At 40.3% G+C, this 23,530-nt stretch overlaps 1 protein-coding gene and 1 long non-coding RNA gene across 2 annotated transcripts in view; one reads left to right on the forward strand and one right to left on the reverse strand.

Annotated features, from left to right (window-relative positions):
• LOC129148861 (uncharacterized) overlaps positions 1–23,530 on the forward strand; it is a 133,782-nt gene that overhangs the window by 84,469 nt on the left and 25,783 nt on the right. The window contains exon 2 of the long non-coding RNA XR_008555856.1: positions 12,017–12,128. This is a non-coding gene — a long non-coding RNA (uncharacterized LOC129148861). The remainder of the gene's footprint in view (positions 1–12,016; positions 12,129–23,530) is intronic.
• Positions 3,912–21,862, reverse strand: BHMT (betaine--homocysteine S-methyltransferase). Its single transcript, XM_054715126.1, has 8 exons — positions 21,804–21,862; positions 17,483–17,615; positions 13,443–13,561; positions 11,929–12,120; positions 11,384–11,531; positions 8,239–8,421; positions 6,470–6,698; positions 3,912–4,651 (listed from the first exon to the last, which is right to left on the reverse strand). Exons 1-8 carry the CDS (start codon positions 21,804–21,806, stop codon positions 4,468–4,470), a joined length of 1,191 nt encoding a protein of 396 aa, XP_054571101.1. The 5' UTR covers positions 21,807–21,862; the 3' UTR covers positions 3,912–4,467.

A 23,530-nucleotide genomic window follows, 5' to 3' on the forward strand; every position in this document is an offset into this window, starting at 1 on the left:
TGGAGGTTTTCACAAGGTGTTAAGAGATCGCAGTGAGAGAGAGGGGCAAAGCTAGAATTTACACCCTGAATTCCTGATTCTAAATGTGTTCATTGCAAAAAAATAATAAATTTATTCATTGCCTTTTCTACTACATGCACTAGTGTTTTGGGGAAATGGCTGAATTCCACTAAGCCCGTGGTCAGCAAACTGCGGCTCGCGAGCCACATGCGGCTCTTTGGCCCCTTAAGTGTGGCTCTTCCACAAAATACCACGGCCCGGGTGAGTCTATTTTGAAGAAGTGGCGTTAGAAGAAGTTTAAGTTTAAAAAATCTGGCTCTCAAAAGAAATTTCAATCGTTGTACTGTTGATATTTGGCTCTGTTGACTAATGAGTTTGCCGACCACTGCACTAAGCCAAATCATATGGCAAGACATTAACCTTTCCAAAGAACAGTAAGATCTCATTAAGTCAAAATAATTGGAAGAATGGCCAGACTGAATTGCGGGGGGGGGGTGGGGGGGGTGAGGAAGGGGGTAGTTTGAAATGTTTTCTAAGATATTCAGCTTTTTCCTTTCAAGGCTATGTAGTAAACTGGAACAAGTAACCACAAAATGGGGCCAAGCAGAGGTCTCGCTGAACCTGCCAGAAGGAACAAACAGGAATAATTTATAAATGGTACATTAATGATTTGCATATAAGTGAAGACTGCAAAAAGTATTTTAGGCATTTGGGGAAATACATTTTTTTATTTATGCCAAAACATTTTATTAAGCTAAATGTGCCCCTTGAAAACTGACTTTATGTAGGAATTTACATAGGGAACTTTCACAAATATGTCAGTCAAACCATGTGTTAAAATTATTGTGCATTTGGTTCAGTGGCATATATAAATGAACCTATTTTGCTGTACTCAAATTGTTTGGCATTATTTCTATGCTCACAGCAGCACAAATGCTGACATCCATCTCTCTCACTTTTCATCCCTTAAGTTTTCATCTATCCCAGGCTAACAGAATGCCTTCAGCTGCTTGAGAACTAGAAGCATTTTCTAGCTCTTCCTTTTCCCTCACCACACTCCCACCAATTTTCGCCAAATGACCATGTCCTTCCTACACCAAGTCTTTGTACTTGGCTGCCTTTCATTCGTTTTCTGTTCAAATACTAAACATTCATTTGTTTCTGGAGATGTTCAGAAATATTGGGTCTTGTTCTCTCTTACCATGTTCTTTAACACACTCACTTTCAGACATTCTACTCCTGAAGCAGTTTATGGGGCTCCTCTGTTTTTCTCTCTTTAAATTAACTTCTCCACCCTTTATTGTGTAAGAATCAGAGTTGTCTACCTGTCAGGTAACACCTGGAAGGTTCCAGACTGGCCAAAGTTATGTTATTGACTAACAGAGAAGCGATTTGGGAAAATAGTCTGTATAATGCTCACAGCTAACCAATGTGGTCAAAGCTGGGAAGAATGAAGCAAGCTGGGGAAAATGGGAATCTGGTTGGAGACATAAAAGGTTTTCCTTGATGGGTGAGTTGCTATGGATGTGACTCAAAGGTCCACATATCTTAGGAAAAAGACTGACCAGAACAAAAAGAGAGGACTACAGGTATTTTTGCCATTTAATGTTACAGTTTATTCTGATGAGATAGCTTAGGTTCAAAGCAAAATAGAGCTCCACAGGAATTCCCTGCTGGTGACTTGCTGCCCCCCTCTGGAGAAGTTGGGAACTGAAACTTTTAATCCCTTCCTGTCTGGCTCTGTCTCACTGTAGGTCTGCATCGGCATTATTCTCTTACCAGAAGGTGCTTTGCTACAATGCAATGAAGTGTCAGGCCTTAAATTGCAAACAGTTTATTCAGTGAGCTTACACTGACTCTGAGTAATGCAAGGATCTTTATTTCCTGGCGGGAGGATGAACTCAGTGTTTTGATCCATCTGTCCTGGTTCCACTCCTCTTCTACCTAGAATCCAAGCTAAAGCAGCCTTGGACTAGCAGTTCTTCCTGACTTGGTACCCTGCCTCACTTAGTAATCTTAGCCTCAAAAGGGAGAGTTTGGCTCTGATTCCATAAAAATATATTTACCAGTGATAAATGTCCATTTAACATAAATAAACTATGAGTTATTAAATGAGTCTTCCCTTTTAATGAACAATATTTTTGGTAATAAAATGAATGCACTTGGTGGATAGGCTGAATTTCAAAAATTTTTCAAAATATGAAATATGCCACTAGGAGGCAGTGTTGACATATAGTTCATTCAAGCACCTCTTCAATAGAATTAATTCCTTTTGAGGGAATGTTTTTCAAATCAAAGGATATAAGAATGATTAGAGGTTACAATGTTTTGTGTGGCAATAAAGTTTTGAAAAGAATATCAAAGGGGCAAGCATCTTACACAGCACTAGGACAATAAATCAAATAAAAGTTTCTATCATCTATGAATGAAAGCTTTACATATTGAACCTGATTTGAGAGTGAAAAATGGTAGATAGCAACTTTGTAAAAAAAAAAAGACATTTTGCCCTAGCTGGTTTGGCTCAGTGGATAGAGCATTGACTCGTGGACTGAAGGGTCCCGGGTTTGATTCTGGTCAAGGGCATGTACCTTGAATGCAGGCTCAGTCCCTGGCTCCAGTCAGGGCTGTGCAGGAGGCAACCAATTGATGTGTCTCTCTCACATCTATGTTTCTCTCTGTGTGTCTCTTCCTCTCCCTTCTACTGTCTCTAAAAACCAATGGAAAGACTGGCTGGTGTGGCTTAGTGGTTGAGCATTGACCTATGAACCAGGAGGTCACAATTTGATTCCTGGTCAAGGCACATAACTGGGTTGTGGGCTCGATTCCAAGTAGGGGGTGTGTAGGAGGCAGCCGATCAATGATTCTCACTCATCATTGGTGTTTCTATCTCTCTCTTCCTCTCCTTCTCTGAAATCAATCAAAATATGTATTTAAAAAATCAATGAGGAAAAAAATCCTCTCGTGAGGATTAACAAAAAAAAAAAGTGGCATTTTATTCTCCTCTAATTTTACCTCAGTCATATGTAGCCTCTGAGAGTTGTGCTGCTTTGGTTCCATTTCTGTGCATTGGGGGGGGGGGGGGGTGCGGGATGAATTGCTAATTATCCTTGTAAGAACATTCTAGAAACTTCTTTTCCTTTTTATACTGCTGCCTTCTCTTTTAAAACCCCAGCATACTTGTGAAGAAGGAAAGTATTATTACTTTTTAAATTGATGGATAAATTGCGGTATAGAGATTTCATATAGGACTTAGCAAATTATAAAATGAAAATAAGAACCTAATATCACCAAGATAGTCTTATTGCTCTTATGTTTTTAATAGTTGAAGAAATGACCATTTTTAAACAGCTAACCAATCCAAGGATGTTTAGAAAGCAGCATGAACTCTTTCCTAATATATGAAGGGTAGCCCTGGTTATTCTAATGGTCTTGCATCTTCAGGCTTGGGCTCTCATAAGAGCATAGATATTATCAGGTAAGAACATATTTGTCAATCTAGGAAACCTGAGTAGAGTTTAGAGAATTTCTAATTTTTTTTTCTTTAAATTATCCTTTTTTTAAGCTACCAAAGTAACACATACTTGTTGCTCTTCAGGCGTACTTACTGGAGGCATTTAGGTGGATTCAGTTTGGGGTAGAATGGAGAGGGCCTAGATACCAATCCCTTCTCGCCCCCTCCCTATTGGCTGGTATGTTCTTCGCAATAGAAATGGATCAGCAAAAAGAAAACAACTCTGGAACTCTGAGAGCAGGACTCTGGACTTTGAATACTTATTGATCAATGATCTAAGAGTAAACTTAAATAGGAAAGTCCCAATAGCTGAAGTGTCCCATAGCAGTGGTTTTCTAACTATGGGCCAAAACCTATAAATGGATCATAAAATCAATTTGAAGGATCTTGACCAGCATGTTTTATTAATAAAATAAGATGGAAAGAAATGGAACACAAAATACCAGAATAGACCACACATTTTATTTCAATGGTTGTATGGTATGTGCCTTACTGGGTCATTATAGGAAATTGTATTTCTTGCTAAGGGTCATGTTCTAAGGAGCTTGGAAGTTACTTCCCTATACCACTTTGTCTGTCCCTATCTGGTCACTGAGCCATTTAGGACAGTTCATGTATAATCCTCCTCACTAGCCTGCAAGCTTCTTGAAGTGGGGATTAATGTCAGAATTACTCTTCCTTGGCCACAGCGATTTCCTTAATACCTTCTACACAGTGGGTTCTTAGTAAACCTGCTTAAGATTTACTTCATACTTATTTTGCTTCTAAGGAAACTTCTAAAACAGACTTTTAAAATAGTCAAGTGCTACCTGTAATTCTATTTTGTTCAGCTCATAACAATTTTATGTATAGGCTAGCGTTAATAGGAGCATTGTATTTTAACCATCTTTTCCTTATTTGTATGAACTGTGGCCCAAACATAGAAGAATTCACAAAATTGGGTTCCACTGAGGCTACTACGCAGATTTGTATTTCTGTTTTTCAAAGAGCTCTCTCAGCTGCTGCTCGGTTGTGGCTTCTTTCTGCTGCATCAGCATGGAGGTTCCTTTGGTTACTCCCCAGGCATCCGGCTTTGACATTGAAGGGTTGTACGGCCTGCCTGAAGCTATCCGAAGGTTCTCCCAGTATTCCTTCCTGGCCCTGGGTGAACAAAACACACATTAGACTCCTCCCTGAGCTGATCTCTGTGTCACTGAAGTAGAATACCTCCATTGCGCCCTCTTTGCACTCTTGAGACTATATATCCATTAAAACACACTTATTAATCTGTACTCAAACTTTTCTCCCCTCAGAATCTATATGTCTAAAATTATTTTGAATTTTCTTTTTTAACATATGCATAGGGATCAAAAGCTAAGAATCAGAATAGGGACATTTTCTATCCGACTTACCCTACCTCCCCAATCATTTCCTCATGACCAGCTGAGCCCACATTTGCTGCTCTTCTCACACCAGCATCACCTCCACACTCTCACTCCGTGGACCTGCCTCCTTCTCCTTTCTCCATTGTCTCCTCTAGCTCAGGCCTCATCACGTCTGGTATTCTAGCAAAGGCTTCCTCACAGGTTTCCGTTTCAAGGCTGTTAAAACTTGCTAACTTGCAAATCTTGTCCTGGACCACTTGCCACTCTCCAGGCTCCTCATTGCCATTGGGATGAGGTCATACTTAGCTCATGAGCATGAGTAAAAGGCTGTCCCCTCTTCCTGGCTTGTATCTCCTACCAAATTCTGTCTCTGATACTCTCAAACTTCCAGTTTTTCAATATGCCATTCTTTTCCACCTGAGTGCATTTCTGTAGGCTGTTTTCTTATCTGGCAATGTAGTTCACCCTTCAAAATTTAGCTTGGGCAGCAGCTCTCTTAAAAATCCTTCATTAACCCCTCTGCCTTTTGCCCCCATGGGCCATTAGCACACACTCCACAAACCTGTGCATATCTTTATCTTTGGACTTTCTATGCCAGTTTGAACTTGCCTGTTTATCTCTCTTCATACTAGACTGTTAACTCCTTGAGACAGGGTTGTGCCTTGTCTAGCTTGTTACCTCAGTGTCCACAACAATGTCTGGCATAGTTGTGCTCAATTAATGTCAGCTGAACAGAGCAGACCTGCTCCCTCTGCTTGGGGTGCTCACCCTCCACCCCCTTCTCTAGCTCGTCCCTTCTGCTAAAATATCTTTCTTTTAAGGCAAACAATAGTACTTCTCTTCATTGTTATTTTTTCCCATGCTTCTATTATTAAAGCAGTTACCACAGTATAATACATTGGTTTTCTTATCCATTTTCCCCAGTATACTGTGAGAATCCCTAAGCCAGAGACCACAGTCTTTCTTTTTTCCCTTCCCTTCCCTTCCCTCCCCTTCCCTTCCCTTCCCTTCCCTTCCCTTCCCCTTCCCCTTCCCCTTCCCCTTCCCCTTCCCCTTCCCCTTCATCTTCACCTTCACCTTCACCTTTACCTTCTACCACAGCTTTTCATTTCTCTACTCCTAGTGCCCTGCACACTGCATGACATAAAATCTGTTTATTATTCATCTTCTCCATTGGACTGTAAGCTTTGAGGGCAAAGACTTTTTCTACCTTATTCATCACTCTATTCCAAGCTCTGAGAATTGTGCTTGGCACAGAGCAGGCACTTATTAAGTATTTGTTATACTTAAGTTATACTTAAGTCTTAAACAATCAAATGTTAGGGTCCACCACATGGATGGTGCTTTCCTAGAGCATGAAATCATACTTCACTGCAACTTACATTACTTACATTCTATATTCCTAAAGCCTTCTCTAGAAATTGCTCCATCAGGATGTTTTAGAGACATCTCTGTGAGATAATTTAAGGAGAATAACTGACTCTTTATCATCACACAGAAAATTAGTTATACTCTTTATGATGACCTCACTTGGACATATTCATAATTAATCTGCCTGAGTTTGGTTTGGCAAATATAGTTTAAAGGTTCTTACCTGGCTCTAATCCAGGGTTTGGTGTGCATGTCCAAACCACTTCCCCAGCTGCCATGTTTTTCTGAAGCTGGTGGCAAAAAGCCCCTTTCTGGGGCCAGCTCCTCTGCAATAGCCCTGATGTGGTAGGGCTCGAATCCACAGCACCCGCCAATGAACCTGACCCCCAGGTTGTAGGCCTCTCTGGCGTATTTTTGAATGTCCCACCTGGTTGCGACTCTGGGCTCCAGTCCTGCAAGAAATGACATTTTGACCAAATTCTTTCTTAAAAAATATTTTAAATGAACAACCATAGTAAGTATGTAATCTTCAATAAGTGAGTTAAATAAGTGGTCAATATTTAATTCTTAACTTTTCAAAACTGTTAGCTACTTTGTGTCTATAGATATAGATATAGATATAGATATAGATATAGATATAGATATAGATATAGATATAGATATCCAGTTTTAAATGCTGTGGTAGCCAGCTTTCAAGATGAACCCTGTCCTCTGATATTCTCATCCTTGCATACCCCCGCCTGCACTATATCAGGTTGGTCTGCGAGACCAATAGAACATGGCAGAAGGGATGGCCTCTGACTTCTGAGGTTACGTTGTAGAGGACATTATGCTCTCTGCCTTGTGCTCTTGGAACCCTTACCCTAGGGAAAGCCAGGTGCCATGTTGTGAGAACACGCAAACATCACAGTGGAAAGGCCAGGAGCTGAGGAACTGAGGCCTCCAGTAAAGACAGCAAGAAACTGACACAGACTCCCAAGAGTCAACTAGAGTGCTTAGAAGTAGATCCCCCAGCTCCCATCAGGCCTTTAGATGACTGTAGCTCTGGCCAATGTCTGGACTGCAACCTCTTAAAAGACTCTGAGCAAAAACCACCCAACTAGGCTGTTCCTGAATTCATAATGCACAGGAACTATGAGATTGTAGATACGAAGTTTTACAGTAATTTGTTATGCAGCAATAAGTAACACATGTGTCTTGCCATTCTTCTTCCATGGTTCTCCTAGAGGGATTATTTTATAATATCTTACTTCTCTGAGGGTCCCTATAGGATACAGAATATGGTATAGAGACCTTAGAATGGAATAGGAGGTTGGCCATGCTCAGGCCCTGCTGATATCTCTGGGGTTGATTTTCAAGGTAGACTCACGCCCACTCCCAAAACACACGAAAAGACTTTATCCTCCTGCCTAGGCTGCAAGAGTGCCCTCAATTCACTGCTTGGTCTCTTCATTCAAATTTGTTATACAGTAGCCCAGTGATATCTTCCCTCCACCCCCAAACCTGAGCAACATTCAAAATAGGAAAAAAGGATCTTGGAGGTTACCTGGTTCTAACCATCTTATTTTTCTGTTGAGAAAATTAAGATCTAGAGGAACTAAGGAATTTTGCCAAGGTTATACAACTTAGCAACAGAGCTGGAACCAGAATGAAAATCTTTGCTGATCCCAACTATAAGGGCATCATTACTAACCCTCAAGTATGACTAACTCCTTTCTACTAACCTACAAGTATGACTAACTGGTTGCCTATATAGCTGTTGGTTCAGTTTTTATTTTACATTTGAGTTCAGGTCGTCTTTGTTTGCTGATCCCTTTTCCTTTTATGACTAATATCAAGGGATTTGTGGCTGCAGGAAGAAAAGCTGGGAGCTAGAGTTGAGGAGATAGGCATACATTTCTTTACCATGATACAGCTCTATGGGCTATAGATTTATTTGGAATGTGTTAAACATAAAGACATCAGAGACAGTGTGTAGAACGTCTGTCTTACCAAAGGGGAATTCTGGCAGATCGATAAATCCTTGTTTGCCACAGTCAGGAGTGTGGTAGGCCAAGGGCTGACTCATCAGGTGGGCTTTCAACCCGGCAGCCTGCAGGCCTTCTTTCATGAGCTTCACCGTTTGCAAACTAATTGTGGGGTCAAAATGGCAGTTCACACCAACGATGGAAGCTCCTGCAAGTGGGAAGAACATTTTAGCTTTAGGGATTCACCAGACTACCAGGAGGCCCAACCCTCTTCTCTTAATCAGGTGAATTTGGAAGTATGGCATTTGATCCCTGCTCTCTGCAAATCTGTCTTACCTTTCTGCAAGAAGGATTGCTAACAGGCAGCAAGCACTTTCTATGAAAAGTGCTTTCAAGAGTCTGGTATAATTGAAGTGTCGTTTATGCACACTTGGCTGTCCATCTTTTTTTTTTTTTTTTTTTAATCATTATTAGAGTTTTTTTTTAACTTCAAATTTTAGTCGTCAATTTTTCAATTTTTGACATTAATATTGCAAGCACAATAATTTTTCAGCACTCCAAGCTGCTAGATTGTGCCCGTGTTTACCACTATCTGAGGAATACCACTATCTGAGGAATAAATCCATGTTCCCTTTCATCAGGCCAATGTAGTGATATCGCTAATCCAGCGTCTAGGAGCAGCAGAGCTGATGCCACAAGCTGTGGTATCCAGTGTTCAGTGGCAGGTGCCTCAGTGGTCCTCCCTGGCCTGGGCCTGCAGTTTGCTCTTTATTCTTTTTCTATCAGGACGCCCTTGTGGTCATTCCTTTGAATCAGCTTTTGAAGGGGCACCTGTGACCTCAACCTCACCAAATCCAGTAATCACTTCTCTGTTCTCATTTTCTCTACCTTTCAGCAGCATTCAATCTATTGGATCCCTCCCTCTTTCATCAACACTCTCCTTCTCTTAGCTTCTGAGAACTTCCCACACACCCTAAGTGTTGCTCCTACTGCCCTGGCTGCTTTTTGGGGGTGTTACGTGCCCACTCCTCCTCAAGGCTGGACCATTCAACCCTGAGTGTCCCAGGATCCCATCTTCTGCTCTTCACCTACACCTTCTTTTCAGCACCAGGGCCTTCGATACCATCTAAATCTAGAACTCCCCTAAATTTCTCTCTCTAACCTGACCTTTCCTTTGGGTTCCAGACTTGTATATTCAAAAGCTTACTTAACATCTTCACTTGGATCTTGACTACCTTTCTTCTTTTTTTTTCTTTTCTTTTGGATGATGTGCTGCCAGAATTTTTCTTTCCTTGCCTGACTTCATTGTGCTAATTAATTAATCATATGTTGGCTATTTATTGGATGTCTATTAGGTAAAAGGGTCCTTGTAAGGGGTTCTAGAGTAATATAAACATAGGACATAGTCCCTGACACCAATAATTTTATAACTTAGCACAGGGCTTTCAGGTTTGCTCCATGAGAATAAGTTCTATGATCCATTAAGTTAGACAGTAGCTGTTTACTATATCCCCTTCTTGGACATTGCCAATATACCTGAACATATCAAAGGCTCTGAGAAGTTCTGTAGTAAAGAGACTTGCTTAACTTGGTTTAACACAGCATTTTCTAAATGTATTTGACTACATAACCCTATAACACTCTATAGATTAGAAAATGTCAACTGAGGATATTCCAAATGAGGAGTATAAATAGGAAGTGTTATAGTTCCCAAGAAGATGGAGTGATACTTGGGGTAGGGGTGATTATATTAGGGTATGTGGAGGTAGAATTTGAACTAACATTGGAAGATAGACTTATTAGATGGATATTAAATAGATTTATTAGGCAGATATTTATTCAGGACCTACTATGTAATAGGCACTGTGCTAGGACTTACTATGTAATAGGCAGAGTACTCAATGCTGAGACAAGAGAGTGTCTGCCCTCTTAGATTTTATAGTCTAGTGAGAGAGTCAGACATTAAAGCAATATACAAATGAGATAAGTGGGAAGTGATACAAAGGATATAAATAGGGTACAGTGATTTCAAACACTGTGGCCACCTACTCTGAACAGAATGATGAGAGAAAGATGAGACGCAAGCCAAGAATCCTTGCTAGTTAACAATGGCGATGATTAAGGTCTCTTCTGATCTTTCTGAAACAAGTTAATTTCCACCCTACCCCCATTTTTATACCGATCAAAAACTAGTATTATAAAACTTTATTCCTAAATAATTGTTATTGTCAATGACAAGTAAAAGTGACTTCCATGAAATATCAGGAGCTGGATAAAAATCAGAAATTAAAGAAATAGCCCATCAAAGTCTCTTTACAGAGTGAGTAGGCTCTTCCACTGACACTGAGCTATTCCTTGGGTTTAAAATGAGGCAGATTTGAAAACAATCGGTGTTTTCCTGAATTGAAATGAAATCCAACATTAGGAATGAAAATTATATAAGATAAATGAGGTGGTCAGCATTTCATATCAAAGAATTTTTAAAATTTATTGTGTCAGTTACAAAAAAGCAAAGCATACCAGTAACTTACAAGAGTGGAAAAACTGGCAAAGAGGGCAACTGATCTAACAGTTATTAATGTTTAAAGACCTCAACTGGAGATAAGTTTAAAATACAACACAAATTTTCTGAATGCTCCTTTTGAGTTGCCTAAATTCTTTCCCGTTCCTAATGGTTAAACCTTCAGCATAGGCCTACTTGCTCCTTTCAAAAGACTGGTGTGTGTGTGTGTGTGTGTGTGTGTGTGTGTGTGTGTGTGTGTGTATCTTTTTTTTTTTTTTAACATTTTTCTCTTTAAGACTCAATAATATATCAGTAGTCCTAAAAGAAAGTAAATTAATGGTTTTCCTATTAGTAAAAGTAGAATATAGTGATTCATAGATGTGCCTGCATTTGTATGTTATTTTAAAAGTCTCACTAATTGCCCTGGCCGGTGTGGTTCAGTGGAGAGAGCGTCAGCCTGCGGACTCAAGGGTCCCAGGTTCGATTCTGGCCAAGGGCATGTACCTTGGTTGCGGGCACATCCCCAGTAGGTGGTGTGCAGGAGGCAGCTGATGGATGTTTCTAACTCTCTATCCCTCTCTCTTCCTGTCTGTAAAAAATCAATTAAAAAAAAATATATATATATAAAAGTCTCACTAATTGCAAACTGATTACAATCCATCCTCACCTGCTTTGACCAGGCGCACTGCACACTCGCCGGGGGTCACGCCGTGCAGGTCTCCCTCGGGGCCAATGCACATGGTCGCTGCCACTGGCTTTCCGGAGGCTTTCAAGGCTTCGACCGCCCACACGGCCTCTTCAACATGTTCAAAATACTGAAATACAACAAGTACTTTTAATCTTGTTTCTCTAGAACAATTTGAAAATGCATTCTATTGCTTAATAATTAAATTAGATGAGTGATTTTCAAACTCTGAGTTTGAAATGTTTTGAATATTGAGAATTTGAAATTGAGAACCATTAGCATTTTTTAAAACAGAATAGAATGGTGATTTCTCACTGTGAATTGCAGTACAAACATTTGAAAAACACTACATTAGATTAACTGAATCAAATTTAGTAAAAGCTCTAAATTGGAAAAAGATTTCAAAACTAAATATTACTATTGCTAGTCATGATTAGCACCTAATCTCACATGGTCCTCATGAAAGCAGAAGGCAGAGAAAATGGACTAAGTGCACTTGTCTCATCTTTGATCATGTCTTTGTTTACCTCTGCAATCAAGAAGTCCACATTCTTCTTCATGAAGACCTCTAACTGTTGCTGAAATACTTTTTTAACTTCAGTTTCACTCTTGCAGCTGAGGTACGAAGGTGTCTGACTCACGCCTCCTGCCACCAAAGCGTCTCCCTCATCAGCCACTTGCCGGGCGATGTCACAAGCTGCTTCATTGACTTTCTGCCCCTAAAATGGTGAGTATATGATACATCTACATTTTTATGTGAAACTGAAACAAAATTATTATTCAAATGTCCCCATCTCAGTTGTATGTTATAATAGTGATTTGATTCCAGAGAATGACAGTGATGGAATGGTTCAATGCATTACCAAGCTGAGCAATTTGCAATGACAATAACATCAATAATAGTGTTGAAAACAAAATAAATCTAATGGTGGTATCTAAGATATCACTTTATACCAAAGATCTATGAGAGGGTAAAAGTCTTTACATAAAAAGATCTGGTATCTTCCAATGCCAAAGTTGCACTTAGAAGAATAGTGGTGATAAGGATGATCATTTGTCTTTAAGACAAATAAAAATAAAATTCAATTAAAGTGACTACAGAATTCATGTCTTTCTGTATGTTCTCAATTAACAGATAAATGTAACACAAGTAAGGTCTTTTCTAATTACCTAGACATTAAAAATGAACACATCCTCAAGAAACCCCAGTGCTGTAGGTCACAGAGACCCATGGAATTTTGAAACTGTCTTTTCATCGTAGAGATGAAGAAATTGCCCCCTTGATAGGGTAGGTAGATGCCTTACCCAGCATCACACAGTTCATTGTAGCTGTCAGGAAAATTCCAGGTTCACTGACTTCTTGTACCTATGACTTTTCCCCTATACTATAACATATTAAAAAAACTGATGATGAAAAAAATTATAAGGATACCCACTTAGGACCCTGAAAGAATCATTAATCATTAAATATCTTTCTGCCACTTTGGGGGACTACAGATAAAACCCAAGTATTATTCACACATATCTCATTGTTGTATTATTTAAAACTAGTGCCCCAGTGCATGACATTCATGCACTGGAGTGGGGGGTCCCTCAGCCCAGTCTGCTCACTCTCGCAGTACAGGACCCCTTGGGGGATGTCCACCTGCCGGCTTAGGCCTGTTCCCAGCAGGGAGCAGGCCTAAACCAGCAGATGGACATCCCTTGAGGGGTCCTTAGCGCTGCTGCAAGGCGGGAGAGGCTCCTGCCACTGCCCTTGCGCTCACCAGCCTTGAGCCTGGCTTCTGGCTGAGCAGCGCTCTCCCTGTGGGAGCGCACTGATCACCAGAAGGCAGCTCCTGCATTGAGCGTTTGTCCCCTGGTGGTCAGTGTGTGTCATAGCAACCGGTTGTTCTGCCATCTGGTTGATTTGCATATTAGGGTTTTATTATATAGGATAAAACAAAACTCAGCAGAGGCTCAACGTTTTTCTCTGTCAGAACTTTGCTGATGATGTGTGTCTTCTGCACTCTTTTGAGAATGCCGTGCATGATTTACTCACAGATATTTTCTCTGCCACATAGTTCCCCCTGTTCTCCAGCTTGTCTTCACTCGCATAAAAGGTGAAGGTCTGCATGACATTGGATCCAGCTCTGAGGAATTCTCGGTGAAGCTGGCGAACTGGGAGATTCAATAAGAAAGGCACTAATTGCTATCAGTTTATTAACCCAGGTTCTAAGATAAATATGAAAACATCTTAAATTCCTGGTTGCTTGGCATTCATGCCTCCTGTGGGATAATTGAGAGGTGGATCTGGGGTCTCTTGCTAGGAAGAAGAGATTTCTACCATGGAGTGGGGTGAAGAAAAGAGGGAGGTCCCAGAGAGGGGGAATCATTTCAGCATTTTTGCCAGGTGAGGAGGTAGGAAAGGGCATTCTCTACAGAGGGTACAGCCTGAGCAAAGACAAGGATACGGAAACAAGCGTGGCCTTTGGGGGAACAGCAGGTAGTCTGAGCCGCTGGAGTTGCGGATGTGTTGGAGAAGTGGCGGTAGGTGCAGTTGGAAAGGTGGACTGGCAGACTGTATGAATGGCATAGCACATCATCCCAAGGAGTCTAGGCAACAGTTGGTAAGCAATGGAGTGATGTGATTAGCTCAGCGTTTCTGAAAAATGAGTGGGATGAGAATTGGAGCAAGGTTCCCAAACATGTCCATGACGAATGCCAAAAAGCAAAGCTTTCCCAGGTTAGAGGAAACATGATAGAAATTTTTTCCATGTAACAAAGTGTATTCAAGTTAAAGAATTATATAACCTTTGCTCTAAAATAGTGATCCTAACCCCTGGTTGCCCAGTAGATACCCTGTAAGCTTTTAAAAAGTTAGGAATGTGAAGGTAATCCCACAGATATTCTGATTTAATTGGTTTGGGGCCATGCACAGACTTTTTTTTTTTTTTAAGGTTCTCCAACTAATTCTTATTTCCAGTTTTGTTGAGAACCACCATTCCTAGAGAGTGGGAAAATGCTCATTTTATAAAATGGTAGACTTAGCTGGTATTTGCGTTGTCAGGGGAATTAACTGGGCAAAGTAAGAAATCAGTGATCCAGTACCAACCCCTGACACTTATTTTGAAATTCCAGAGGCCTATAAAATCCAAAGGTCTGGAAGCAACTACCCTGGAAGCCAGGAAGTTAGTAGGACACTGGAGTTCTTAGCCCTCAGGGGCTAAGACTGGAGATGAGTCTGGCATCTTTGCATCCCAGGTGCCTACGAGACCACAGAGAACATAGGAAGCTTGGATTTTGTTTTTAAACGAACAAACAAGTGAGGCAAATAAGTTTTTGAATTTCAGAAAATGGGTTTCTAAGCTTGAAGCCAAATCTTTGTTTTTAAATCATGGAAACTTTAGTTCTCAATGGGAATTTAAAAGGATGCCTAAATTAAGGTGTTTGTACTTATTTTAATTAGCAACAGAACCAATTAGAAGCATCTTCTGTGGAGTCCCCATGTATGAATCAGATGAGCTGCTGCAGCTGGAGCATGTACACCAGAGCCACACGGCTTATAAACAGGAAGCCCACCCAGGTTGTCCTTGGGTGTGTTCCAGAGGCTCTGCAAAAAAAATCCTGGAATTCAATGTTGATTCTACTGGGTACAAGAACCACTACTTCTGACATGAACTTCAGTAGGAGAATTAGTCTGTAATTTCTGGGTATCTTTTCAATTTCTCTTTTCTGTTTTCTTTCATCATAAGACTCCTGCGTCTTCCTTCTCTAACAAATAATAGGGTGTGACCGGTCTCTAGGACAAGGACACAGCCTGTACTAATTAATTATATTCATGTTATGGCTTTAAACTCTTCGTTACATTAGTTTTATCTTAGCATCATAGAAGCTAAATGTTACCCAGTCTCTTGACTAAGTTGCTGAGTGGGTATCCTTAAAAATTCTTACATCCTCACCATTTTTTAATGTGGCACTGCGTGTAGGGGGAAAGATCATAGGCACAACAGGTCAGTGAACCTGGAATCTTCCTGACTCAGCTACGGTGAACTGTGTGATGTTGGGCAAGCCATTTACCCACCCCATCAAGGCAGCAATTTCTTTATCTCTACAAGGCAAAGGGAGTTTCAAAATTCCATGAGTCTGTGTGCCCTATAGCACTGGGGTTTCTTGAGGACAAATGTCCATTTTTAATGTCTAAATAATTACAAAAGATCTTACTTGTGATACATTTGTCTGTTAATTGAGAAAATACAGCAAGACATGAATTCTGTAGTCACTTTAATTAAAATGTATTCTTATTAACCATAAATGCAAATCATCATCATTATCACCACTATTTGCTAGGTAGTCCCCTATGTGCCTCACAGGACATCAGATGTATTTGGTGTTTTGGTAAAATTAAAGGTGTTTAAAGAATTCATGCTCTGAAAGAGAGCGGTGGTTAGTTTTCATGCTATTTTATGTAAATGAATGTGTGTCCCTGCAGGTGCTTTTCTAAATTAAGCTGGGTGATAGCTAGAATTGGGGTAGACCCTGAAAAGCTTCCCAGAAAACTGGACTACAGCTGAAATATTTTTGTAGGACTGGTACCTGGGCTTCACATGTTTGTGCTGGAAACGGTGAGAAAGGGAAAGTTATGCTACAGGTCTATAATCCCTTACCCAAGGCATTCTGGGACTACATGCATCTTGGAATCCAGAATTTTGGGGATTTTAGAAAGCGATTATAGTATACAGTGTATGCTATATATTATCTAACACTCTCATTAGCTCCCCCCCAATCAAACACATTAATACTTATTTTATATCAAAATATATGACTAAGCACATTAAAGGGAATACAGTTATAAATATCCTCACATTAGTTCAGGTCACATTTTGCCTCCAAATGATTTTGCTGCAAATTTATTATCCCCCTGAAGAAATACTGCAAATTTTTATTTGACCTTTTAGAGTTTGCTGTAGAATTCCAAAGACTTGCATTTCTCAAGTAAATTTACAAGGGTAATATCTAACTATGCTCTGTGCATATATAACTGGGAGATATTATCTATATACATATAAACTCCCTCAGGTTCCATCCCACCTCCCTCCTAGCCATAAAAGATTTGTGGTCAAAAAAGTAAGTGAGAATAGGTGTATGGGTATAGGTGCCGGATAGGTAGATAGTCAAATTTAAATAGGGTGGGCTAGTATACAATGCAGTTAACTAGTTGGCACCTATTCAGTGGAGGAGGGCCTATCTGCAGGGCCAGGATTGATATTGTACCATGTACCATTTAACTTAAAGTGGTTAAGGAGGGGAGGTGGACATATGCAGGCGAATGGGTAATAAGCACGAAAGTGGGAGGGAAGAAGGACTGAGGGTTTTGATGAGATTGGGGAGTGTCAGTGTTAGAGAGAGTGAGCAGAAAAGATAGGAGGTGGTGGTCAAAGAGTGAGTGCTGGCAATTGAGATTTCAGAGATGGACAGCTATTGATGATGGCAAGGTCTAGGAGTGGGCTGCTGAGGGGGTGGGTGGAGGAAGAGTTGGAGATGAGGAGGAGATCAAGGCACTAGCAGAAAGAGTGCTGCATGGATTATCTGTATGGACACTGAAGTCACCTGAGAGGTGAGGGAGAGAGGGGCAGAGGAAGGCAGAGAGCCAGGTACTAGACTTACCTACAGTGAGGGTCAGGACCAAGTGGTAAACATAGGTGACAGTAATATGGAGGACTGTTTTGCTTATTCAACACGTGGATCCATATTTACATATGTAGCACAGTGCCCAGGAGGCATTAATGAATATTTGGAAAATGTGGCATGAATGTATCTGTTTGATGGTATGCACCTAGACTTGAGTCAATATAGTCAATATAGTGCTCTTTTATAAAAAGTTCAAATAGAGCAAGGGTGGGGAACCTTTTTTCTGACAAGGGCCATTTGGATATTGATAGCATATAAAATTATCAACTTAAAAATTAGCCTGCTATATTTGGTCAAACATTTAATTAACTCACCCCTAATGCCTTGGAAGGGCCAGACCAAATGATTGTGCTGGCCTTACATGGCCCTCGGGTGGACGTTCCCACTCCTGAAATAGGGCAAGGCACCAACCTGCTTCTGGGTGCTCCACAGCCGCTTCCGGGGTCCAGGGGCCTGCCTTCACGTAGCCCCTCTTCTCCAGCGCAAAGACAAACCCTCCATCTCCAATCACAACCTCTCCAGAGTTTAAACGTTCAAGGATGCCCTGAAATTACAGATTGGGAGGGCGGGGGAGGAGCTACTTGAGTTTTTTAGACAATTTTATATCTTTAATTTTAGATAATTTATCTTTAACTTTTGCTATCATATTCTTGAGAAATGTTATTTCTTTAGAATTCTAAGGAAGTACAATGTATAGTTTATAAATTCATGGTACTGTCTATTAGGCAAACAGCCAACATGCTCATATAATGAAAATTTGTGTATGCATGTGTCGGGGTGGTGGTCTTTCAGGACACGTTAAAGAGTTTTGAAGAATGTGGGAGGATGTTATGTTTGAAGAAATACCTGAAGAAGGATTAAATGAAGAGGATTTGTTGTAAGTCCTCAAATGAAAACTTAAGCACACATTCTTAAAATGGTGAAGGCTAGTCTTTCTTCTTCTATAGATAAACCAAGGAGATGATTAAAACTGACAAAGTTGAAGTGGCATATAACACTAGTAAGGCATTTTGAAGACTGAAAAGTTAGAAGACACTTGATAAAGACAGAAGGAAAGGATACAACCTCAAAGGTGGTCAAATCCCTTAAAGTTTTCTATCTTTGATGTTAATACTCAGTTTCTGCAATAGCAGCTATGTTATGCTGTCCAAGAGGTTATGAGTATGCGTGTTGCACTCTACAAGTGCAACATGACAAGAACAGGAGAAAGACAAGTAAATGAAGTATTTGTAAACTGATTTCCAGCCCGATCTCCATACTATTCCAGTCATTTACAGTAATATGCAATAATTACCCAGACATTATTGTTTAATAGATGTATTTTGAACTGAATATTTTTTATTTATTTTTTATTTTTTAAAATATATTTTTATTGATTTCAGAGAAAGGAGAAGGAGAAAGTGATAGAAACGTCAATGATGAGAGAGAATCCTCTATCGGCTGCCTCCTGCACACCTTCTGTTGAGAATTGAGCCCACAACCTGGGCATGTGCTCTGACCGGAATTGAACTGTGCCCTCTTGGTTCATAGGTCAACACTCAACCACTGAGCTACACCAGCCTGGCTGACCTGAATATTTTTAAAGGGCTTTGTAAATTAGAAAGTAATTTTCTAGTGTAACTATTTCTTTTTAATTTAAAAGAATCATAGACTTTAACAATAAAAAATACCTGCATTCAATTTAGGTCATTTCCTCTGATTTTATAAATGAAGCATTAAGGCCCAGAATCTAAAAATTTACACAAAGTCTGCCAGGTGGGGAGTATAGGGCCTCCTGATTCTTTTATTCATAAGTGGTATCTAGATTCAATTTTAAATGGTAGTGGGGAGGGTTGGACAGCCCTGAAAAGACTATGAAAGGAATAACTTGGAATGTACTTACCTATTGTGTTCCATTTATTACCAATAACAGTGGGTAAAACAAATGCTGATGTAATAACAAGGGTTACATAAATTTGGTGGAGTCATTCATAAGATTTTGCATCCCAAGTCCTGGCCACCTTCTTGGAGCCTCCCTCATTTTAATCCTCTTCCCCTCCACTGCCCTTTCCAGTGCCATCTGGTCAGCTAGTGCTCAGAGAGAAGACACAACTAACATTTTCACTTTAAAGCAGTAAAATAGAAGGGTCATGCTATATGTTCCCTAATGTCCCTTCCAGCTAGAAAAATTTTTGAGCATAAAAATCCACGAGATAACAGACCACTACAACAATACAGAATTGATCACATGTAATTTTGAAATCCAAATATGTCATGAGTTCAATGTACCTAAATGCCACATCTTAACACAACTTTATGACCCAATTAACAAGAAATATATATATGTATACATACATATACATACACATATATATATATATACATATACATATATATATACACACACACACATATTGCTAGTCAGTGCAGTTATATAAAAACATAAGCAAAAATCAAATAAATGAGAGATGACTTGCTACTAACTTTCACTTGATTGAAATAACTCATGATATTTCTGTTCAGTCACTTAGCAACTCTCATTGAACATGCGTGTGTTTTCAAACTCTAGTACCACAAATATTTAAATACAAAGCATAGCTAAGAATTTAATATTTTCTGGTGGAGTGGTTAGTGGTGATTCCATTACCATGTTGTTCATAAATTGGTTGAACAATTACATCTGGAAAAACAATGTCTTAGATTCTAATGCATTTGTTAATTACCTGGACTTCAGACATTTTTGTTCCAAAGCTGAACAGCTTTTTCAAAAAAGTAGAATGTGCTATGAAAAAAATTCTCAAGATATGGACATTTTAATGATGTTGATTCTACTAATCCATGAACATGGTATATTCTTCAGCTTGTTTATATCTTCTTTTATCTCTTTTTTCAACGTCCTGGAGTTTTTCAAGTACAGGTTTTTTACCTCCTTGGTTAAGTTTATTCCTAAGTATCTTAAGTTTTTTGTTGCAATAATAAATGGTATTGTTTTTTTTTTTCATTTCTCTTTCTGAGAGTTCATTATTGGTGTATAAAAATGCCATCAATTTCTGGGTGTTAATTTTGTATGCTGCTACATTGCCGAATTCATTTATTAAATCGAGCAGATTTTTGGTGGAGTGTTTAGGGTTTTCTATGTACAATATCATGTCATTTGTGAAATATGACAGTTTTACTTCCTCCTTTGCAATTTGGGTGCCTTTTATTTCTTCTTGTCTGACCACTGTGGCTAGGACTTCTAGTACTATGTTGAATAAGAGTGGTGAAAGCAGACATCTCTGTCTTGTTCTTATTCTTAGGGGAAATTTGTTAGTTTTTGCCCATTGAGTATGATGTTGGCTGTAGGTTTGTAATATATGACTCTTACCATTTACAACAGCATGGATGGACCTAGAGAGTATTATGCTAAGCAAAATAAGCCAATCAGAGAAAGGTAAGTATCACATGATCTCACTCCTATGTGGAATCTCATGAACAAAATAAAGTGATGAACAAAATAGATCCAGAGACATAGAAGCATGGAACAGACTGAGGAACTTCAGAGGAAACGTAGGGGTGGGGGAGGAGAGATTAACCAGGGAAATTATATGCATAGTCATGGACATAGACAAAAGAGTGATGAAGGCCTGGGAGGGGCTGGTGCAGGGAGGAGAGGGTCAATGGGAAATAAAACAAAGGGGACATTTGTAATACTTTCAACAATAAAGATACATTTTAAAAATTTATAAAATTCTCAAGATATTGTTTTGTGAAAAAGTATTACAAAACAGTATCTGTAATATCAGACCATTTTTGTATACTAGTAAAAGTTCATATTTGCCTAGACAACAAACTAGCAGAATATGCACTAAAATGTAGCAGATGGTGTTCATAAGTCTTTTCCAAGCTGTTTTCAATGAACATATGTTAGCTTTGTAACATATATTATAATTTTAAACTCAAAAGTATAGACATATTATTGTCTATGTTTTAACATTGGCATATGCATGGAAATAAGGTCACCAAATAAACTTTTTTTCCATTTTATGTCTATCTTCTGCTTATATAATTCTTTAAAGATAATCCTTTAAAATGTTTCATTTTCTGAGTTTGCAGTTGGTTAGAATCTATGGTTGAGAATGGAGCTATGAGAATGGAGCCAAACCAAAAAAAAATTTTTTTTAAAAAAATCTCTATAGGAATCATCCTTTCCAGTTTACATCAACTATTCATTTAGTAGATTTATGGATTGGCAAAGATTCTCAACCTAATTTGCCTCTCAACATCTTCAGCATCTATTAATGCTGCATGGCATTTAAACATTTTAAGTGAATTCGCCTTTTTCTTTTGTGGAGGTCTTTTTAATTTGGGGGGATGGCTGACAATGAGAGGATGAGAGGTGGCCCTGCCCTCATGGTCCTCACAGCTAAGCAGGTACAGTTGGCCTGGCCTGGTCTGCCTAGTGCTTTGACAACTAAAGGTCAAATATATCCCCTCTCCCTGTATCCTTTTCTTTCCACACACCCAGCCATAGTCTTGAGGTCGGTCTCCATCCATCTTCCACCAAACTAAAGGAAGGCAGACAGCCCAAACCAGAACACTGGCCCAACCAGAGAAGATATGTGCTTGTTATTTATCAGGTGCTGGAGATGCTGTTTTAAAAATCTTAGTAACAGCCCTTCCACAGTATCTTACGGCCTCTGTGCCCATTTTCGAGGCCCTCGTGGTGCACTTTGTCTTCATCGCTGAAACCAAACTGTGGGAGAAAACGTACCATTGTCCAACCAAGCTGCAAATATAACCCTGAAGGAGGGAGGTACCCGGAGACCCCACAGTGGGGGAGGCGCGTGCTGGAAACTGTCAGAGCCCGCGCCCCGCGCCAGCCTGTGGGGCTGGTCCAGGGTGCAGAGGGGCGCACGCGCAGCGTTGGTGGCAGCGACTGCGGGAGGGCAGACACCCGGGAAGCCCGGGAGGGAAGTCCCGCCTGTGAGTCTGGAGCTGCCCTTCTGGAGAGTGCATGCAGGACTCAGAATGTTGGGAGTCTCAGAGCTCAGGGGGCGCCCTCGAGTGGGGTGTCAAGAGATCTAGGGAGAGCTCTGGATGTGGGCAGGAATGAGGGGCTCAGAGGCTCCTTGGGTCTTGCAGGAGAAGTTCTGGGAGCACCTTCTCACAGCCGGGCTCGAGGACGCCTGTGCACTCCCGAGGTTGGGAGATTCGGATTTGGTGGAGCGCCACCCGGAATCTTGACTGGGACGAGAGCGCCCTGGGTTCCCCAAGACTCACCTTTTTGGCCTTTTTCCCCCCAATGGGTGCCATCTTCGTGGTGTCCGGACTGAAACTCGGCACGGATGTGGACCTACGAGGCCTGTGTGTCCCCCTGCGAAGCCCAGAGCTGCCCCGCGGCTGCAGCCGGGCTCTTTATACTCGCTGCTCCGGTGTGGGATGGTGTCCCCAGCCTCCTCGCGGTCCAACTGCCGGCCTCGGGCAGGGAACACGCCCACCAGCCTTTTACTGAGGCCTGCCTGCTGCTTGGGGAGCTGCCTTGCTGAGATGACGCGAGGAGGTGATCGAGATTGTTCTCCCAAATGGGTGAAAACAGCGAGAAGTAAAATAAGAAAAAATAAATAATAATAATGAGGTCACCGCTCACTCAGGCTTCAAATTACCTGCTCACAGTTCCTCTTTGTCCTTGATGGGTCCCTGATTCTGATTCACTTCTCCCTTGCCTGGGATCATGCACCATTATTTACATAAGCCACCTGTCAAGGACCCTACAAATTCCATTCATGCCCAAATATTTGTCCAAGGCCAGGGTACAAGATTACTGGGTGAGGAGGCTTTGCCCTGGAAGTCAGCCTGAGTGTCCTGTGTGATATACGTCCAGCGGTTACATAACGGAACACAGATACAGCATTTGCAGAAAGAACCCATACAACCCTGAATTAGTGGGTATGTTTAAAACTACCTTCTCCCCTTATATCCAAACATGCCTTGCAGTTTCTAATACAGGCGTTTTTAATAAAAATATCTTTGCAATGTTTAACCAGGTCAGACTTTTAACATTTACCCATGATAGTGGAAATGTACTTTAGAGGGCTTGCTTTTATTTTATTCATTATGTTTTACTGTACTTCCCAAAATGTCTTTATAATAAGAACACATTATTTTAAAAATAATTAGAACATTACTTTTTAAAATGTACAACAGGAGAGTAAATAGCCTAGAAAACAACTAAAAAGCCTGAAACCAAGTTCACACTCTTACCCAAAATAAAAGCACACGAGTAAATTTTGCATATGGGACAATAGTCTCCATTTCAACATATGCAAAGAAGAAAATTACTGTAGCAAATGATGAATCAATGCACATTTAATTGTTTAAATAATGTGTACTTGATATATAACTGAGAAAGTAGAAAAGTCCTTTTGTTTCTGATAATGGTCAAGTTTAAAATGGGGGGGAAAAAGGAAGGATGACGGATGAGGACATGTAATATAAATA

This window comes from Eptesicus fuscus, chromosome 4 (genome assembly GCF_027574615.1).
Source record: "Eptesicus fuscus isolate TK198812 chromosome 4, DD_ASM_mEF_20220401, whole genome shotgun sequence".
In the NCBI taxonomy this organism is placed as follows: Eukaryota; Metazoa; Chordata; class Mammalia; order Chiroptera; family Vespertilionidae; genus Eptesicus; species Eptesicus fuscus.